This window comes from Camelina sativa, chromosome 15 (assembly GCF_030686135.1).
Source record: "Camelina sativa cultivar CO46 ecotype springtype chromosome 15, ASM3068613v1".
NCBI lineage: Eukaryota > Viridiplantae > Streptophyta > Magnoliopsida > Brassicales > Brassicaceae > Camelina > Camelina sativa.
The window spans coordinates 3,241,562-3,259,797 of NC_141894.1; the positions used below are offsets into that span (position 1 = coordinate 3,241,562).

General features: G+C 34.4%; 5 protein-coding genes and 1 non-coding gene across 6 annotated transcripts; 4 read left to right on the top strand and 2 right to left on the bottom strand.

Moving 5' to 3' along the window:
* Positions 1 to 483: 483 nt before the first annotated feature.
* LOC104744978 (polygalacturonase-like) lies at positions 484 to 2,439 on the bottom strand. The gene is made up of 4 exons (XM_010466124.3): positions 2,250 to 2,439; positions 1,812 to 2,120; positions 1,213 to 1,731; positions 484 to 956 (listed from the first exon to the last, which is right to left on the bottom strand). Exons 1-4 carry the CDS (start codon positions 2,361 to 2,363, stop codon positions 702 to 704), a joined length of 1,197 nt encoding a protein of 398 aa, XP_010464426.1. The 5' UTR covers positions 2,364 to 2,439; the 3' UTR covers positions 484 to 701.
* Positions 2,440 to 6,179: 3,740 nt separating this feature from the next.
* Positions 6,180 to 8,070, bottom strand: LOC104744980 (exopolygalacturonase-like). Its single transcript, XM_010466126.3, has 4 exons — positions 7,801 to 8,070; positions 7,414 to 7,722; positions 6,813 to 7,328; positions 6,180 to 6,685 (listed from the first exon to the last, which is right to left on the bottom strand). Exons 1-4 carry the CDS (start codon positions 8,059 to 8,061, stop codon positions 6,437 to 6,439), a joined length of 1,335 nt encoding a protein of 444 aa, XP_010464428.1. The 5' UTR covers positions 8,062 to 8,070; the 3' UTR covers positions 6,180 to 6,436.
* Positions 8,071 to 8,259: 189 nt separating this feature from the next.
* LOC104744979 (U11/U12 small nuclear ribonucleoprotein 25 kDa protein-like) lies at positions 8,260 to 9,946 on the top strand. Its single transcript, XM_010466125.3, has 5 exons — positions 8,260 to 8,487; positions 8,588 to 8,693; positions 8,770 to 8,869; positions 9,002 to 9,120; positions 9,581 to 9,946. The coding sequence occupies exons 1-4, from the start codon at positions 8,301 to 8,303 to the stop codon at positions 9,095 to 9,097; spliced, it is 489 nt and encodes a 162-aa protein (XP_010464427.1). The 5' UTR covers positions 8,260 to 8,300; the 3' UTR covers positions 9,098 to 9,120; positions 9,581 to 9,946.
* On the top strand, positions 9,311 to 9,432 carry LOC147926230 (small nucleolar RNA snoR130). Its single transcript, XR_015583352.1, has one exon. It is a non-coding gene; the product is annotated as a small nucleolar RNA snoR130 (small nucleolar RNA).
* Positions 9,947 to 12,533: 2,587 nt separating the features above from the next.
* Positions 12,534 to 13,983, top strand: LOC104744981 (F-box protein At3g07870). The gene has a single exon (XM_010466127.3). It carries the CDS (start codon positions 12,712 to 12,714, stop codon positions 13,945 to 13,947), a length of 1,236 nt encoding a protein of 411 aa, XP_010464429.2. The 5' UTR covers positions 12,534 to 12,711; the 3' UTR covers positions 13,948 to 13,983.
* A 2,016-nt stretch (positions 13,984 to 15,999) lies between these two features.
* On the top strand, positions 16,000 to 18,036 carry LOC104744982 (rho GDP-dissociation inhibitor 1). The gene is made up of 5 exons (XM_010466129.3): positions 16,000 to 16,633; positions 16,730 to 16,796; positions 17,138 to 17,356; positions 17,460 to 17,584; positions 17,684 to 18,036. The coding sequence occupies exons 1-5, from the start codon at positions 16,403 to 16,405 to the stop codon at positions 17,759 to 17,761; spliced, it is 720 nt and encodes a 239-aa protein (XP_010464431.1). The 5' UTR covers positions 16,000 to 16,402; the 3' UTR covers positions 17,762 to 18,036.
* Positions 18,037 to 18,236: the final 200 nt, after the last annotated feature.

Genomic DNA, 18,236 nt, shown 5'->3' on the forward strand with positions numbered 1-18,236 from the left:
TCTACGGTTACTTTTTACCGTCGTCGTCACACGTCCTACACTCGAGCTTTGAACCCGTTTTTTCAGAGACATTCGTTCTTTTTAGTTCGTTGTGTCAGACTAGCTACCTTTTTGTAACACGAATAAACGAATGGTCCAACAACACGTAAATCTCAAAGCATCTTCAAATCGATACGGCGCTTGAATTACACGTACGTGTGTGTGTCAGTGTGTGTAACTGGATAAAAACTGTCAATTTTTTGTTTTGTTTTGATTTTTTTTGCAAAACCATAATTTTATTCTTAATTATAATCCAGAATATTGCAAACTGTTTATTTTATGAATGTCAAAAAGTTTTGACCAAAAAAAAAAAGCTGGTAATGTTCTAAATAATTTACGATTCTTAATGTATATATTAGTATGACATAATATACAGAATAAAAAAAAATTAACGGTGCATATGTTCTATTTTTGTATGCCGAAATATTAGGATTTTAAAAGAAATTCATATGCAAAAAGATATATTGAATCTTTTAGTCTTATTACATCTCTATATGCACACACACATTATATATATGCGTTGGCATCAAACAAAAAAAGTTAAAGAAAATCTTTTACAGCTTTTTAAACGCCTTTGTGACTTTGGAAAAAAAAAAAAATAAGACTGAAGAAAATTGGATGTGAAATTCCTAACTTAATATATGTTGTGAGATTTCTACATTTTACTTAGGTTGGGTCAATACTGGTGGGGTGTTACAAGCCTTTGGGTTCTGAATTCCCACAAGCCTAGGCTTTACATTTGAGCACATGAAAGTGGCTGGACCATCGCGTCCAGTGTACTCAATATTAATGTTTCCAACCACAACGTTCTCACACGGATAACCTTTACTGCACAATAGCTTCACTGCATCCTTGTTTCCTGATGTCCCTCTAATATTGGTGAAGCTTACGTCTATCAGCTTAATGGATGAAGATTTCTGCGAATTATTTACAACACACGTTGGGAATTATAATCATATACTTGTTTTAGAAGAGGATAAATCCAAAGCACAGACTAATTGTAAGGTTTGTCAGTTAAAATTACCACACTGGCTAGCACGGAAATATAGTTTATGGAATTCAATCCCTTTATCCAATTTTGAAAATGTTATATAGTCATATGGTGGCTAAAGTGGGACTCTAGTCTATAGCTATATGATTCAATATTAATGATATTATGATGAAGATACATACTTGCTTGTTGCACTGGTTCCAAGGACAGTACTCCTGGTCGATGAGGATTGGGTTGCTAACGTTTTTAAGGATGATGTCCTCAAAATGAATACCGGAGGCGACGGTGGAGCAAGCCGCGGTGGGCCAAGTCTTGATTCTGAGGCCGTTGTCAGTCTCTTGTACGGTACAGTTGATGACCTTAATGCCCCTAACGTTCTGCTCGTGTGGGTACCTTCCAAGGCTTCCAATACTGATACCGTGTCCAGGACCGCACACGACATTCTTCACGAGAAGATTCACCATCCCGTCCCCGACGGAGATACAGTCATCTCCGGTGGAGATCCTAGAGTTGATGATGCTAACTCCGTCACTTCTTCCCAAGTGGATCCCGTCGGTGTTAGGGCTCTCTGCTGGAGCCAAGATCTTGACGTTGTCAAAGGTCATGTTCATGGCGCCGATCACGTTGACGTGGAAGTTCTTGGAATCCACTGAGGATATGTCTCTTATCTCAGCGTTCGTCACGAAATCAAATCTAATACTCTGCATGTGCAACAGTAAATTACATTACTATATGTAGTTCAGGGCCTAGCATAGTAGCATAAATGTATGGAAACACCTACGATGGGAAGTTTCTTGCAATTGCTAGTCTTGTGACAGTTATTGACCCTCCAAGCTGCGCTACCTTCACCGTCGAAGGTTCCACCTCCGTTCAACTTAAACCCATTAATTTTGCGGAAGACGACCCATTTATCCTTTCCGTGGTGGATGTTACTTCCGTCAGCAAGAAGAGTGCCTAGCAAGTTGATCTCGATTGGAGCTTTGCATGGCCCTGTCATAATGATCTCACAAAGCTTGAACTCTCCTTTTGGGATCACCACCCTGCTCGGTGCCGTACATTGGCATGCCGCTGTGAATGCTTTTAAAAGTGCCTGTATATCGCGCAATGAAACCCTAATTAATTCATGTGTAAGTGAAGTAATAAACAGGCTTTTGATAATGTAACCGTACCTATAGATTGCTTTGGGAGCAAGATATATATGAAACGTAATGGAACTAACCTGAGTGATATCAGAACCTGGAGGAGCATTAACGTTAAACACCTCATGAGCATTGGCTGAAAATCCCACCAGACATAGAACGAAAATTGTAGAAATTCCGATATATGAACCCATTTTTTATTTTTATTTTTTTTTAACTTTTTTCTTTTATATATCTTTAGTTTTTTGTTTTGTTTTTTTTTTTCTGAGAGTTTTACTAACCGTTTGCTGCTTTATATATAATGCCTTGAAAGAGAGATGTTAGCACCATTTTACTCTCTACTTCTCGTTTTTTAGGTTGTTTGAACGCACAAAAAGTTGCGGACCTTGAATTACACGTCACGTATTTTGTATTTTATTAAAATTAGGTGATTATTCGACCTAGACCGCAGGTTTTCTTTTATTTTATTAAAAATTCAAAATCTCATATATTTAATATCTACTTAAACTACAAGATATGTTCATTTAATATCTAAACATACTCTTTAGATCATCGATAATTCAAATTGCAACATTTAAGAGATGTGAAATTCATGTATTGTTTCTAAATCAGTATAATTTACAACCTAATAACAAGGTAATATTACCAAATTATTAGAAAACCTGTATTTTTCAAACAAACTTTCATATTTATATTAATAATATAATTTAGATAATACTCATAATCTCAGGAGAATATTCTATTATGAAACTAAATTCAGCACGACAGGTTTTAAACATCTATTACTCACGGGTTTTGCAAATTCAGCAGGACGAATGCAGATATTGCTCATGTAGTTTTCTAACAGTAAAAAATAGCAAAATTGTTACGGGATAGGCCTATCAATGTAGGTTCCCCCAGCTAGACAATTTAAGTAATCCAATTTGGTTAATCTTTATAACCGATCACTTTGGCTCACATTTGATTCAAATCTATCGTCGTGTCGATCCAAATGTTATGGTGAAATCAATTTTGATCCAAAATCGCAATTATGAGATAGAAAAAACATGACATGTATAGGACGTGGCGAGTTTTTCTGTCCAGAAATAAATATATTATTTTCTCTTTTTTTTTTACTGTAGTTGTTTCTACTAATAAAAAAACATATCTGATCCTACTTTATGACTAAAATAAATAGAATATTATACTGGTATGTGTTTAGACTATAAATGTTAATAATATTTGTTAAAAATATGTTTACAAACATAATTTCACACATGCATAATATATTGTAGACCTGGTAAATAACTTTAATTCTTGAAATCAATCATGTACGTACGTGCGGGTCCGAATTTAGTTTTAATTTTAAATGTCATGTTTTGATGATTTGATCATTGTAATTTTTTTTTGTTCACTAATGCAATTGAAATTAACGTATGAACAGTTATTCTTTATATTGAAGTATTTTCTATCTAACAACCTTTTCAACAATATCATTTACACAAAAGGCATATCATAAGATTCGTTTATAACCTTGTTTCGCTGGAAAAGAAAGAAGCTTTGTTAGATCTTATAGAGACAAAAACTTTTAATAAAACAGAAATCATGAACAAAGCAATATGTCACACAATTAGCTTACTGAGCAATGTTGATTTTATTTGATTTTTTTAAAAAATTGTGTGATCTTCTCCTTTAGAGCTCAATCTTTCTCTTTCATCACAACATCTCTATATAAAATGAAAAAATTCAACTTTAGTTAATAATAATTTTTACAATTAAATATGGACAATGATGAAAGAATCATTAACCTTTGGAATGGAAGATAAAAAGAGGTATCTTTCAAAGTTCACCTTAATTATGGACATGTGGCAGATGTTGGAATGATGATAAAACACTTGTATGGCTGAAAAAAGCTGAAGTTCTAGATATTTGATATATATATGAATAATATTAAAATACAAAAACATTAAAATTTATGCATGCAGAACTACTATGTGATGAATATCACATATATAATAGAAATGATATGAGACTTTGAGCAATACGTAAGATCATATATGAATCAATTTATTTATGTGTGTTAGAAAAATCCGTAAAATTTAACATGATATCAAACCAAATATATGTTGTCTCAACTCTCAACCCGACTCAAAAAGTTTTCAAACGACATAACTTGAAATTGACACAGTCCAAAACTAATTATATCAATTTAATACGAATTAATTAGGCCTATAGTGGACATTGTCGAGATAAATGGATAAATGACTAATCTTCTTTGATTGGTTGGGCTATGATTGATGAATGGGCAATTGTCATAAATACCATTAACATAGGTGGTTTTTATTCTAAAAATATCACAACTTAGTTTTTTTTTCCAAAACTACTATTAAAATGTACTCCCTCTGTATCACAATAGATGATGTTTTAGAATTTTTACATGAATCAAGAATAGCATTTAATGTATAGCAATAAATATATTATTTATTTATAATAACATATTTTTATACTTATTAACCAATAGTATTTCATCAAACTTTTAAATTCTCATTTAATGATTCTTGAAATTTGCAATTTCTTATCATTAATTGATTAAAGTATACAGAAAATCATCCTTTCTGATACAAAATAAAATCCTACAACATCATCTATTCTGATACAGAGGGAGTATTTTTTTCCAAAAATACCAAATAATTGAACTAAAGTTCTAATACTAAAAACTAATTCCTAAATTATAAATACTAAACCCTACCCCTAAAAACTAAACCCTAAAACTAAATTTATCAATCCAAACATAAAAAAATTAATTCTACATTCTTAAAATTCAATTTTTTGTGTTAGTGGTAATTTTGGGAAAAAAACTTTTGTGGTATTTTTGGAAAAAAAAACTAAAATGTGGTATTTTTGGAAAAAAACTTTTTTAATGGTATTTAAAGGAATTTCTCTTGATGAATAACCCACAACGAATGTAAGATCGATCGAACCTTGAACGATGTACATAAAACAAAATGAATATATAGAGTTATTGATTCATTCATTGCCCAAATGTTTTGGTAAAAAATAGAAGTTTTTTTTTTAAAGATACCTTTCCATTAAAACTTGAAAATGGGGAACCAGATTACAACCAGTGGCTCCTACACTGAGACAAACATACACATAAACAGGAAACATAGACCATGGTTAATGAAAAACACGAAACCATGCATGCAACCAAGAAAGTATATGACGGACTAGAGATCCTTTGCTTGAGCGTTAGCGGACCCATATGAGACCTGAGAACGTTCTTTGTTTCCAAAAATAACTGCGAAATATATGTTATTCTTATTATGAAGGGTAATGCGACTTAAGTACAGTCTAACTTAGGTGACTAAAGACACTTCACGTTCATTTTTTTTTTTGTAGAAGGTGGAGATTAGAGAAGTTCATGTTGTTTTTATATCAATTTGGTTCCTTCATACTTTCTTTGTTGGATCAACATGCATGCACTTATACAAGCCAAATTTACCAAAATATTTGAAGCTATTATTCATATTTGGTAGATTATTTCTCTTAATTACTTAAATTTTAAAGGGTACGAAAATAGAGAACTAAACTTTTCGTACTCTGAGAGACGTTGCAAGAATAAGAACAAAAAGAGGCGTACCCCGTGAGGCAGTGACTCTGCCACCCTCTCAAGGGGACACATAGATCTTTATGATTTATCTTTCCCTGAACTTATTATTTCATATGGTTTTGTATGTAAATTTCTTCTTCTTTTTGTGAGATTAACGTTGTTGTTAGGAACTCTTCTTACTTATCAATATGTATGTTTCGTTTATGTGTATATCTTAGCTTTAGGAACTTGGCTTGATGATTTAAAACTGTAATGATAAAAACTGATTACAATAACTCCATATTAATTACTTCTAACTGAACTTTTAAAGAAAATTGAGACGAGATTTTTGCAGCAATTTTCTGTTATATATTCAATTTTATGAAAATTATATCTATATATTAGAGGAAAAAAAAATATGTGAATCTTAGAAGACAAAAACTTAAGATTTAAAATTTATTATTATTTATTAAATATAAATTCAAATACTCGCATATTATGAATCACAAAAATTTTATTATCCAATCATGAGCCACTCTTCAGAGCATAAACTCCAACCATCAAGGGACTATTATCTAGTAATACCATATATATTATTTATACGTTAAAAAAGTATCATCAAAATATTGCAATACTTCTTCATCGCACCCTAACTGATCACCAGATTGGGTGGATGTATGGTGGACAAGCGACTATAATTTAAGGACCTGGTGTAGCGACTTCAGTGCAAGCTTCTGGAATCAACTTTCCTGTGATAACAGGCTTAATGTTAGAACAGGCCGAGACAGCTGGTCCTTCTTTACCATTGTGGACCAAGTTGATGTCAGAGAGGGCAATGTTGGTGCAAGGGCATCCTTTGCTGCACATTAGTTTCACAGCAACCTTTGTTGCTGATGTGCCCTTAATGTTCTTGATGGTCACGTCCGACAATTTTACTTGAGATGGTACCTTCATGCATAGTAATAAAAGAGATGAACTTTAACTTTTTGCTCTATATATAATATTTTATTAAAAAAAAATCTATGAAATTAAAGTAGATATTTTGTGTATTAATTGATTTGATTAGGTTTTTTACCCCAGCTTTGCATTTTCCATGTGGACAATACTCTTGGTCGATGAGAACGGGGGTGCTAACATTGTCCATTGTGATATCTTCGAAAATAATGTTGGAGGCAATACCAGGGGGAGACCCAGGCCATGTCTTGATGCGAACTCCATTGTCAGTGTTCTTGATAGTGCATTTCCTCACGGTGACTCCTCTCACTGGTTGCTCATTAGGGTACAATCCAAGACTTCCAATGGAAATACCATGTCCTGGTCCACATACGACGTTCTCAATAAGGAGATTTTCGGTACCATCTCCAATGGAAACACAGTCATCTCCAGTTCTAATCTTTGCCCCTATCAAGTTAACACCGTTAGACCTTCCGATGTGGATACCATCGGTGTTGAGACTCTCTGCAGGTGCATCAATGCCAATATTCTCAAGAGTTAAGTTCTTGCAGTTAATGATGTTCATGTGGAAAAGTTTGCTGTTTGTTGATGTAATGCCCATAATTTTCGAGTTTGTTAGACCCGTTAATCGGATGTTCTGTTACAAAACCAAGAAATGTAACAAGTTATATATTTGATTAACAAAAACTTATAAAATGTACATACAAATTGAATGTGCTTACGATGGGGAGAGAGTTGCATTTGCCAGTTTTGGCGCAGTCATTGACCTTCCAAGCGAGGGCACCTTGACCATCAAGAATAGCATTGTTCCCATTCAACGTGAAATCACAAACATTGTCAATTTCAATCCATCCCGCATGAGGTTCATTTGCCGCGACCGTAGCTGGAGCCTTTAGATTGCCATTCAATTCCAAAGTGACTGGACCTTTGCATGGACCTTTGAGTGCTAATTTCCCTACCAAATATTCACCTTTTGGCACTACCAGTGTCCCCCCTGCTGCACACACATCTGTCCATGCTTTTGAAAAAGCCTATACATGAATCTATTTGAGTCAGATTCATTGTTAACGCATACAAAATCGAATAATAATACAATATATGGTACGTACGGCACAATCATCAGTTTTCCCATCTGCTTTGGCTCCTAATATTTTAACATCGCAACTTGCTTTTGGTCCACCAGGTACCGCTCCAGGTACTGCTCCAGCTACTTTAGCGCCAACTGCCGTAGCTGCATCTTTTGCTTTATCGCCAACTGCTGTAGCTGCATCTTTTGCTTTATCAACAATTGGTACCGGGTGTGCTGCTACGGTGGCCATAACCACTAGCACTATAAAAAACAACCCATTTGTTATACGAAAACCCTCCATTATTTGTTTTCTTAATTTTTTTAATGGATTTTGTTTTTTTTTTTTTTTCTTCTTTATTCCTTCTTCTCTTTTTGTTTTATGTTTGTTGATGTTTTTTTCCTGAGATTTCAGTGTCCGTTTATATAAGGAGCAAGGGAGATGGCAAACCACAAACTCCTTCGTAGCTAAAAATATTTCCGAGAATTGTGGTGGCTGATCCCTTTGGACTTGGTGCGTTTTCTATTTATGGACTTCTATACATGGATTATGTCAAGACGAAGAAGAAGAGAGAGAAGCTTAAATCGGTTCTGTCTCGTCTCCTTGCCGATCCGATACTCGCCGACGTTCCGAGGAACCCAACACTTTTCGATGTCGTCACTCTTGTCAGTCTGGAAAAGGGAAGCGCTATGCGTCTCTCCGTCGTCAAGCTCGACGGCTCCTCACTGGGTATATTTACTTGGTTTTGGCGTTTTATCGAACACATGGTGTGCATTGTGAAAAAAATCGTACATGGGTTTCTTTACTTGTTTGCTTTAACCCTTGGCAGATGTAGCCGTCATGAATTCAGCTACTTTGAAAGATCTGAAGCTTTTGATCAAGAAGAAGGTTAACGAAATGGAGCAAGCAAACATGGGTCATCGCCACATTTCTTGGTATATAAATTGTAGCCTTCTCCTTTTAGCTCTTGTCGTCGTAATACAGACAACTTGTTAATTTGGGAATATGCAGGAAGCATGTCTGGTCAAACTTTTGTCTTTCGTACAATAATGAGAAGCTGCTTGACGATAATGCTCTTCTTCAAGATGTCGGAGTCCGCAACAATTCTCAGGTTTTGAATTTTAATCACCTCCCCATTTCTAAATTAGAGTTAGTTTTGTTGTTCAACTCTTTTGGGGCATTGACATATATATATATATATATATATGTATGTTAATCTTGTTTTGTTTGATCATGAATACAGGTGACCTTCATGCCATATGTGATGAAGAAGGGTCGAGGGAGACACTCCAAGAGGAAGAAGCATCGTCTTTTTCGTTCACTCCACAAGACTTCTTAGAACCACCCATTTTTATATGTTTGGTAACTAAAACTAAGTCCCTCATCTTTATTTTTACATGTTAGCATTGTTACATAGCATTATTGGTAGGTTTGCTTCAACTTGGTTTTGTCATTCAAGAATTCAGAATCCTAATAAGACACTAAAGAAGAGATGAAATTGTTTCAAGAGACATTAGGTCTGATATGTTTTTGAAACAAACAAAGTTAAGATTCCCTGTGATGAATATTTTAGTAATCTGGAACGGTGATAAAATGGGGCTCCCTCTCTTGGAATATTTCCATGGAGGTTTTAGAGGAACCATTTTTGTAGATACTTGGCATTTTCTGAGGGTTTCTTATCTTAGCAATGTGAAAGCTGTTCTTCGTCTTACTGTTTTTTGGTAGCCTGAGACATTGCTACACGTCGATTGTTTTTTTTCCCCATTAGTATAGACTATTATAGTTACTTTTGTTCTATTACAATTGGTGGGTTTTTGACCAGGCTGGTGGCTTGAGTAGACATAGTCGTCGTCTCAGAACAATTGAGATCAAAACCAACATATTCTGTGGTTAATCGCACCTTACTCACCAGCATCACAATACGCAGCAATCTACTAGTGGCAACAACGACGCTGATCTTGAGAACCTTATATGGTGTAGTGATACCATCAACACACAAGGGACCCGATCTTTATTGGAAGTTTGAGAGTTGATTTTGAAATTCTCTCTGTATTTGACTGGTTCAGTTTTAGACTCTGTAACTAATAGTTGTGGATAGTTTATAATTATTGGTGGCAATGTGCAAAAAACAGAACAGAAACTGCTACGTTTTCATTATTAATAAACGGGAACCTGAATCTTAATTCAAGATATAATCCCATTATATTATATAATAAAATGGAAGTACATTATTTTTTTTGTAGTTATAAGATTAATTATTTGATTATTTGATAGTAATAAGATTAATTATTTGATAGGTTATTTTAGGTTATATGGTTTGTAATCATTAGTTAAATCTCCATTTCAGATCCTCTAAAAAATATATTCCAAAAAAATAAAATAAAATCTCCACAAAATATTTAATTAATCATATATAGGCATCAAATTTTCAAAAATTAATCATTCTACCGCAGATTAAGAGTGATTTTTGATTATACTAGCAACTATATATCAAATATCAGAAATAATGTTTATTATGATTGATTTGATAAATTTTTAAAAAATTAGGCTAATCCGTGGAACAACCATAAGAAATCTCAAAAAAATTTGAAGTCCTCATATTTAGTATGATTTTATTACATAATGTTTTATTCACAACAACTTTTAAAAATAATTAATAAACTATATTTTATATAAAAATTACAATAGTAATAAAAGGAATTTCAATCCGTGTTAGAGAACGAGTCCTAATCTAGTGCTACTATAATTTATTTCTATTGCATTTCACTTCAGAGATTTGTCTGCAGCTGAAAGTTTTGGTGATCTAGAGCTTAATTATCAATCATTAGATATTACAAGGGCACGGTAATGTACATATCTGAAAGTCAAACATATTAAAAATGGAGATTTCTTATTAAAAAATTTGGTATATAGTGCGTAATGTTTGAATTTGAACATAGATGGGCCTACGAAAATGTCTTTTCTCCAATGCTAAATCATATAATTACAGCCTAAGATTAGTATTTAGCGTTTGGAAAAAACTTACAAGTGGTGGGAAACTTGTGCACCTAAACTAAATTGTTTCTTTTAGCTTTTAAAGAACCAACACTCACTGCACAACTGCCCCCACCCACCATTTCTTTCATTTTACTTGCTCATACCATCGGTTTGACTCAGTGATTATTAATTATATATTTAGTGGTGAATTGGATATTAACGATTCAAATCTACTACTATTTGCATTTATTTCGTTATCATGAAGAGTTGTAGACTGACAAAAAAAAATACAATAGAGCTGAAAAATTTGTAGTTATAAAACTCTGTTTAGTTTTTTTACTTTTTAATCTTTTGATCCAAACTCTTCATCTAACTTATCTTTACACAGCTAGTTATGACTGAAACCCAGCAACACAAATAGACACATACTTTAATAATCTTTAAAGTTCAACAAAGGATTTGAACTAAATGCTTATCTCACCCATTAACTTACATAAAATCCACGAAGAAGTCTTCTTAAATTAACTGATGTGATCTATACCACAAACGAACAAATGCAACTCTAATTAATAAAAAGGCATTTTGTTTCTCAAGAAAAAACATAATAATAAAAAAATTGAAAGTATACAAATTTATAAATCAAAAAGGTAAGATAGTTGTATATTAACGACTAAAAAAACAATACAATATTAAAACACCTTAGATAAAAGGGTTTTGTGCAAAAAAACCCTCCAAATAATTATTTTTTGCAAGAAAACCCTCCACATCAAATAAATACAGGTTAATACTATGATCTCAAAAGTCATCCGCAATATAACCCTTCTTTGTATTTATGACGTGGCAATTTAAAAGTTTTGTTGTTTTGAGAGCTAAAAAATGGTAGAGCGTTCAGATTTATTTATTTTTAACAAAAAAAATTCCTTTGTCTTCTCTGTTCTTCGTTTCTAAGCCCCTAATCCAAAGAAAAATTCTGATTTTATGTTAAACTGCAGCAAACTTGATTTAGTGCTATAACATTAATCTGTGGAAACACGTTTTAGAAAACTAAACCCAGAATTAGCGTCAAGACATGTTAATTGGTCGCAAGGGAACTTCAACATCTCAATGTTAATCCAATAACATAGAATACAATCAATTGGGTCAAATTTTTAAAACCCGATATGTTAATAGACACGAAAGATTGAAGCAAACCCAACCAACCCAAAGAGTTCACATGAGAGCGAAGTGGCAGATGATGACGGTGAGATTTGCAGGGAAATGGAGGGGCGACTTGCGGTGCGGACAATCACTGGCGGCTTGAAACTACCCTCGGAGGTTGTCAGCAAGAGGCAGATTTATTTTTTTGTTAAAAATAAATAAATCTGAATGCTCTACCATTTTTTAGCCCTCAAAACAATAAAACTTTTAAATTGCCACGTCATAAATACAGATAAGGGTTATATTGCGGGTGACTTTTGAGATCATAGTATTGACCTGCATTTATTTGATGTGAAGGGTTTTCTTGCAAAAAAATAATTACTTGAAGGGTTTTTTTGCACAAAACCCTAGATAAAAAGAAAAGAAAAAAGTAAAAGGAAAGAGAGGACTTTTGCATGAGTTGGCAACTTCTTTTTTTGTTCTTATTATTAAAGTCTTAAGAAAAACTAATTATTTAATTAAATGTTGCTCTGTCATCATCACACTTTTTTTTTTGTATTCTTTCTCATTTTCTTTATTCTCTTCTTTTTGACAATCCGCAACTCAAATCTCATCCCACGGTCTAGATCTCTCCAATCATCATAACTTCTTGTTCCATTCACTTGATCCTAAAAAAAATACTAAAGAAAATTAAAAAAAAAAAAAAAAATCCACGAGAGAATTATTATTATGTGATGCCTATTCAACGTACCCTCCTTTTTTCCTCCATCATCTTCGTAGCTTCTCTCTCTCTCTCTCCATCTCGAGACCAAACTCTTGCTTCTGGTTCTCTTCATTCTCATGGCGTCAGGGAAGAGTTTCAAGAGGAGAAAGTTCACCGATGATGAAGACGGAGGAGGAGGAGGACTACTAGAATCCCTTCCGGGAGATATTGTAGCTGACATACTCTCTCGGCTACCAATCTCCTCCATAGCTCGGCTTATGTTCGTTTGCAGATCTTGGAGATCCCTTTTGAGTGACCACGGTCGTGTCTCTTCTTCCCCGACAAAGCCATGTCTTCTCCTTCATTGTGATTTCCCAATACGCAACGGCCTTCACTTCCTCGACTTATCAGAAGATGAGAAACGCATCAAGACCAAAAAATTCACCTTAAGATTCGCATCTTCCATGCCCGAGTTCAACGTGGTGGGATCATGTAACGGTTTGCTCTGTTTATCTGATTCTCTCTACAACGACTCACTCTACCTCTACAATCCTTTCACTACAAACTCCTTGGAGCTTCCCGAATGTTCCAACAAGTACCACGACCAAGAACTCGTGTTCGGTTTCGGATTCCATGAGACGACAAAAGAATACAAAGTGTTGAAGATAGTTTACTTCAGAGGTAGTAGTAGCAATAACGGCGTTTACAGAGGTCGTGGTAGAATCCAGTACAAGCAATCAGAGGTTCAGATCTTAACCTTGTCATCAAAGAAAGATCAATCTTTGTCTTGGAGAAGCTTAGGCAAAGCTCCTAGTTATAAGTTTATGAAGCGTTCATCGGAGGCTTTGGTCAACGGGAGGTTACATTTTGTGACAAGGCCTCGCAGGCACGTGCCGGATCGTAAGTTCGTATCATTTGATCTCGAAGATGAAGAGTTTATAGAGATACCTAAACCGGACTGCGGTGGGCTAAACCGGACCAACCATAGGCTAGTGAATCTTAAAGGGCGTCTTTGCGCGGTCGTTTATGGTAACTACGGCAAATTGGACATATGGGTTATGAAGAGTTACGGAGTTAAGGAATCTTGGGGAAAAGAGTATAGCATTGGGACTTACTTGCCAAAGGGGCTAAAGCATAATCTGGACCGACCCATGTGGATTTGGAAGAACACTGATAATGGTAAAGTGGTTCGGGTTTTATGTGTGTTGGAGAATGGAGAGATCTTGTTGGAGTATAAGAGTAGGGTTCTTGTGGCTTATGATCCAAAATTGGGTAAATTTAAAGATCTCCTTTTCCATGGTTTGCCTAATTGGTTTCACACTGTTGTTCATGTTGGAACATTGTCTTGGTTTGATACACCGTTTGATTTATGATAAAACTAATTAATCAAAAGCCTGAAATTTATATTAGTTTTTAGATCTTTTGGTTAAATGTAAATATAATTTTATAAACTTTTCCGGTAATTTGGTTCTTAACTTTTAGATATTGTTTAATTAGTACTAACCCAAGATCGTGCCCTTTAATCGTATCGCTTTATTTTATGCTAATATTGTTTTTTACCATGCATGCTCGACCACCAAGCAATACAAATTAAAGAAGAAAAAAGGGAAAAATCTCTTAGCATATATATATTTATTTAGATCTAAATAATCAATAACAAGAAAACAAAGTTAGATAAAGCAAACTTTAAAGATATATCATAGAAAAAAAAGAGGCTTTCGCAAATCACGCAAACCATATAATTTTCATTAAAAAGAAAAAACTGTGTATATATTTTATAGAAAACCCATAATGATCTTCGATCTAAATATAAAACCCATGTGAAAAGATTCCCTATCGTCTGAAAAAAATAAAATGAAAACTCTCTATTCATCGTAAGATCTAAACATCTTATTTAAAACAATAAAAAGATCTAAACAACTTCATAAAAAGAATTGACGTCTATGCAATTTTTCGTGGTGTCGGAAATATTAACATTTGTGTACATGATCAGTGATGACGAACGTAGTTCTAATTGGGTCTATCAAGTTACATTGTGAACGGCCCTAAGTGGCCAAATGGCCGTTTTTATTGCTTACCGACACCTCTGGAGTCTGGAGTATGCTTGCTGCGTCTAAATCATGAAATATCAGTTTTTAATGTGAATTCAAAATGCAATATCTTCACCTATACACATATAGCTCAACTCCAAAACTGAAATTATTATTCTTTTCAGTTTTGACGTTAGAGAAACACAGAGAAAATAAAGATTGTTGTGAAAAACTTCATAGTTATCGTATTCTCTTTATTTATTTTTGTTATAAAAATGCTTTATATATATATTTTTTTTTCATGTCATGATTTTTGACTCACCTCAATGTGTTTTATCGACCCTATGATATGGCTACTAACCTAATGCATGTTGACTAATTTGGGATTTATTATAATTCTGCTATCATGTGTAACAAACAAACAGTATATAAACGTAGATACGACTACTGATTGCCTAACCTAACCAACTGAAAACGTTGTCCTAAAAAAACTAGCATATGACTTTGGAAAGGCATATGCATTGTCTATTATTGCGTACATGACTTCGGAGTATAGGCTGGAATGAACTACATGACTATTAGAAATGTCTCGAAGGAGCAAGAACATGTAAAGGATAAGATAAGTGTATGTTAAATTTGGGCTTATTTGGGCTTCTAACTAAAAACCAATTGGCAATTAGTAGATTGACCCTAACCCTTTATATATTAATGATAATCGCTTTATGTTTGTATCCCAACAATCTCCCCTTCAAACCAAGAACCACATGTGGGATATGAACACGCCTCCTCGAGATGATAACTCCATCTCGAACCGATCCCACTTGGACCGACAATAAATCGCTTCTTGGGTCCCCATTATTCGGGTTAACAAAAGGCATGTCCGTATCCACTTTTCTAGGTCCACCAGAATTTTTAACCTTGGGCTCTGATACCATGTTAAATTTGGGCTTATCTTGGGCTTCTAACTAAAAACCAATTGGCAATTAGTAGATTGATCCTAACCCTTTATATATTAATAATAATCCCTTTAAATTTCAGATGTGGGACTTGGTTTGTATCCCAACAGTGAATAATGAATGTCATGATAGGAGTTGAAACGATCAAAAGTGACATAATTACATGATTATAAGCAAAACTGAATGAAACAAATAAAGGTCCAATTAAATGAAATTGATTAAATAGTAGATTTATGAAGGCAATAAATTCATCTTTTTCTTTTAAAATTTTGAAACACAAAAATTTGGTAAGAAGCAACATGCCATGTTTGTCTTACGTAGGTCCGCCATTGGGTCCCCCCTAATATCAATAACCGGATCAAACCGGCTGAACTGCAATCATAAATAAATTAGAGGGCTAATTCGATAATTAGTAACAAATGATTTTATCCATTAGAGAAAAACATTTAGTGTTTTTAATTTTGTCTGTTGTCGTGGCTCGAGGCTCTCGTCGTCTCTTGTTGTGTCTCTCATCTGGTGCGCGTGGAAGAAATAGCAATTATGTTTTTTTTTTTTTTTTTTTTTTTTATATATTTATGAGATGATTGATGATTTCTCTCTCGTCTCGTTAGTGACCCTCACGATCTCAATTCTCTCACATTCTCTCTCATATAACTCGGATCACCACATGACTCCATCTCTTCTTTGCCGTTACCAAAACCAAAATCCCTAAAAAATTTCCACTTTTCATTTTTCATTTTTCATTTCCCCCTTCCTCCTCCTAAAGACGAGACCTTTTTTTTTGTTTTTGTGTGCCAAAGCTCAAATCTTTTTGAGAGGCTTGGGGGTGCGGGAGCTGATTGATGTCTTTGGTATCTGGAGCCAGGGACATGGGGTTGGACGACAACAAGAACAACAACAAGGAAGGTGGAGATGATGAGAACACCTCCAGAACCGACGACGAGGCTGTTGAATCTTTGGGAAGGCAGATGAGCGAAGCTTCTCTTTGTGCTACCGAGGAAGAAGAAGACGATGATTCCAAATTACAATTGGGTCCTCAGTACACTATCAAAGAACATCTCGAGAAGGATAAGGTTTCTTCTTTTTTCTAAAAATCTTTCCTTTTCTTGTAATTTTAAACTACATTGTCAAAAAAAATTAATGCTTTGTTGAATCTGAGTTCTTTGTAGGATGATGAGAGTCTTAGGAAATGGAAGGAACAGCTTCTTGGAAGTGTTGATGTCACCAACATTGGAGGTTAGGCCTCCTCTTCATTTTTAAACATCTATCATTGTTTCAGTTTTTTTTTTTAAAACAATGTTAAATTTATGATCTTGGCCACATTTGATGAGACCCTTGTTAGATGATGCTGCTTGTTTTGTTGTTTGTCATCTCTCTGTGATTTATGTGAATACTTTGGATCTGTTTGGTCTTTGTTTACCTTCAACTGGTGTGGATTTCAGTTTTCATCATCTTTGTTGCTTGATTACGCCTGCATTTTGTTTCTGAGTGATTGTGTATATACATCAAGTTAAGATTGGACAAATGTGTATTGCATTGATGAATTTGTCACTTATAATCCCTGTCTTGCTACGCAGAGACTCTTGATCCGGAAGTGAGGATTCTTAGCCTTGCCATCTTGTCTCCCGGGAAACCCGATATTGTTCTGTTGGTTCCAGAGAATGGAAATCCAAAGGGAATGTGGTTTACTCTGAAAGAAGGGAGCAAGTACAACCTCAAATTCACATTTCAAGTTAACAACAATATTGTTTCTGGTCTTAGGTACACCAATACAGTTTGGAAGACCGGTGTTAAAGGTAAAAAACAATACTACGACAAGTTTGTTTTTTTTTTAAATTGATTCTCTCAATGGTTTTGTTAGAGACAATGTGATCCAATTACTTTTTTTAATGGTTTCAGTGGACAGAACAAAGGAAATGCTTGGAACCTTTAGTCCTCAGTCGGAGCCATACAACCACGTGATGCCAGAAGAGACCACTCCTTCTGGCATGTTTGCTCGAGGATCATATTCTGCAAGAACTAAGGTATGATTAGATTAAAGACCTTCATCATCCAACTCTGTGATATTCTTCTCTTCTTTGGTGTTGGTTTTTTAAAATTTACTTTGAAAAATCTTGTTTCAGTTTCTTGATGATGATAATAAGTGCTACTTGGAGATCAACTACAGCTTTGACATCCGTAAAGAATGGCCTGCGGTTTGAAATTTCTTGGAACGCGAGTTGCCTCCTGAGATGTGTTATCAGTAGAAGAAAGTTGTGTTTGTTTCACTCCCCTATCTACCGTTTTTTTCGTTGAACATATAAATGTGAAATCGTTTTTTCTGATCATCGTAGAACAAGAACGGCGGCATTTACTTCCTTCATCTTTAATCTTGATTTTTTTCTTTTTTTGTGTCCAGTAATGTCGTTGGAAATCAGTATGTCTGTGTTTTGTTCTCAACTCTGTTTCTCCTTCCACTTTAACATATGTTTGATGATATGATTGTGTTAGATCCTGAGATGTATAATGATTCTCAGTCAAAGCTGAAAAAAGCTGAAAGTTAAAAAAAAAAGGTTTTGCTTCACAAAAAATGCATCTGTTTCCTTTCTTTTATATATGCCTTTAAAGAGAAGAAAACTATTATTGAACGCTTCTTCTTACCACCACATCATCAGGTTTCTTTTCATACTTCCAAGT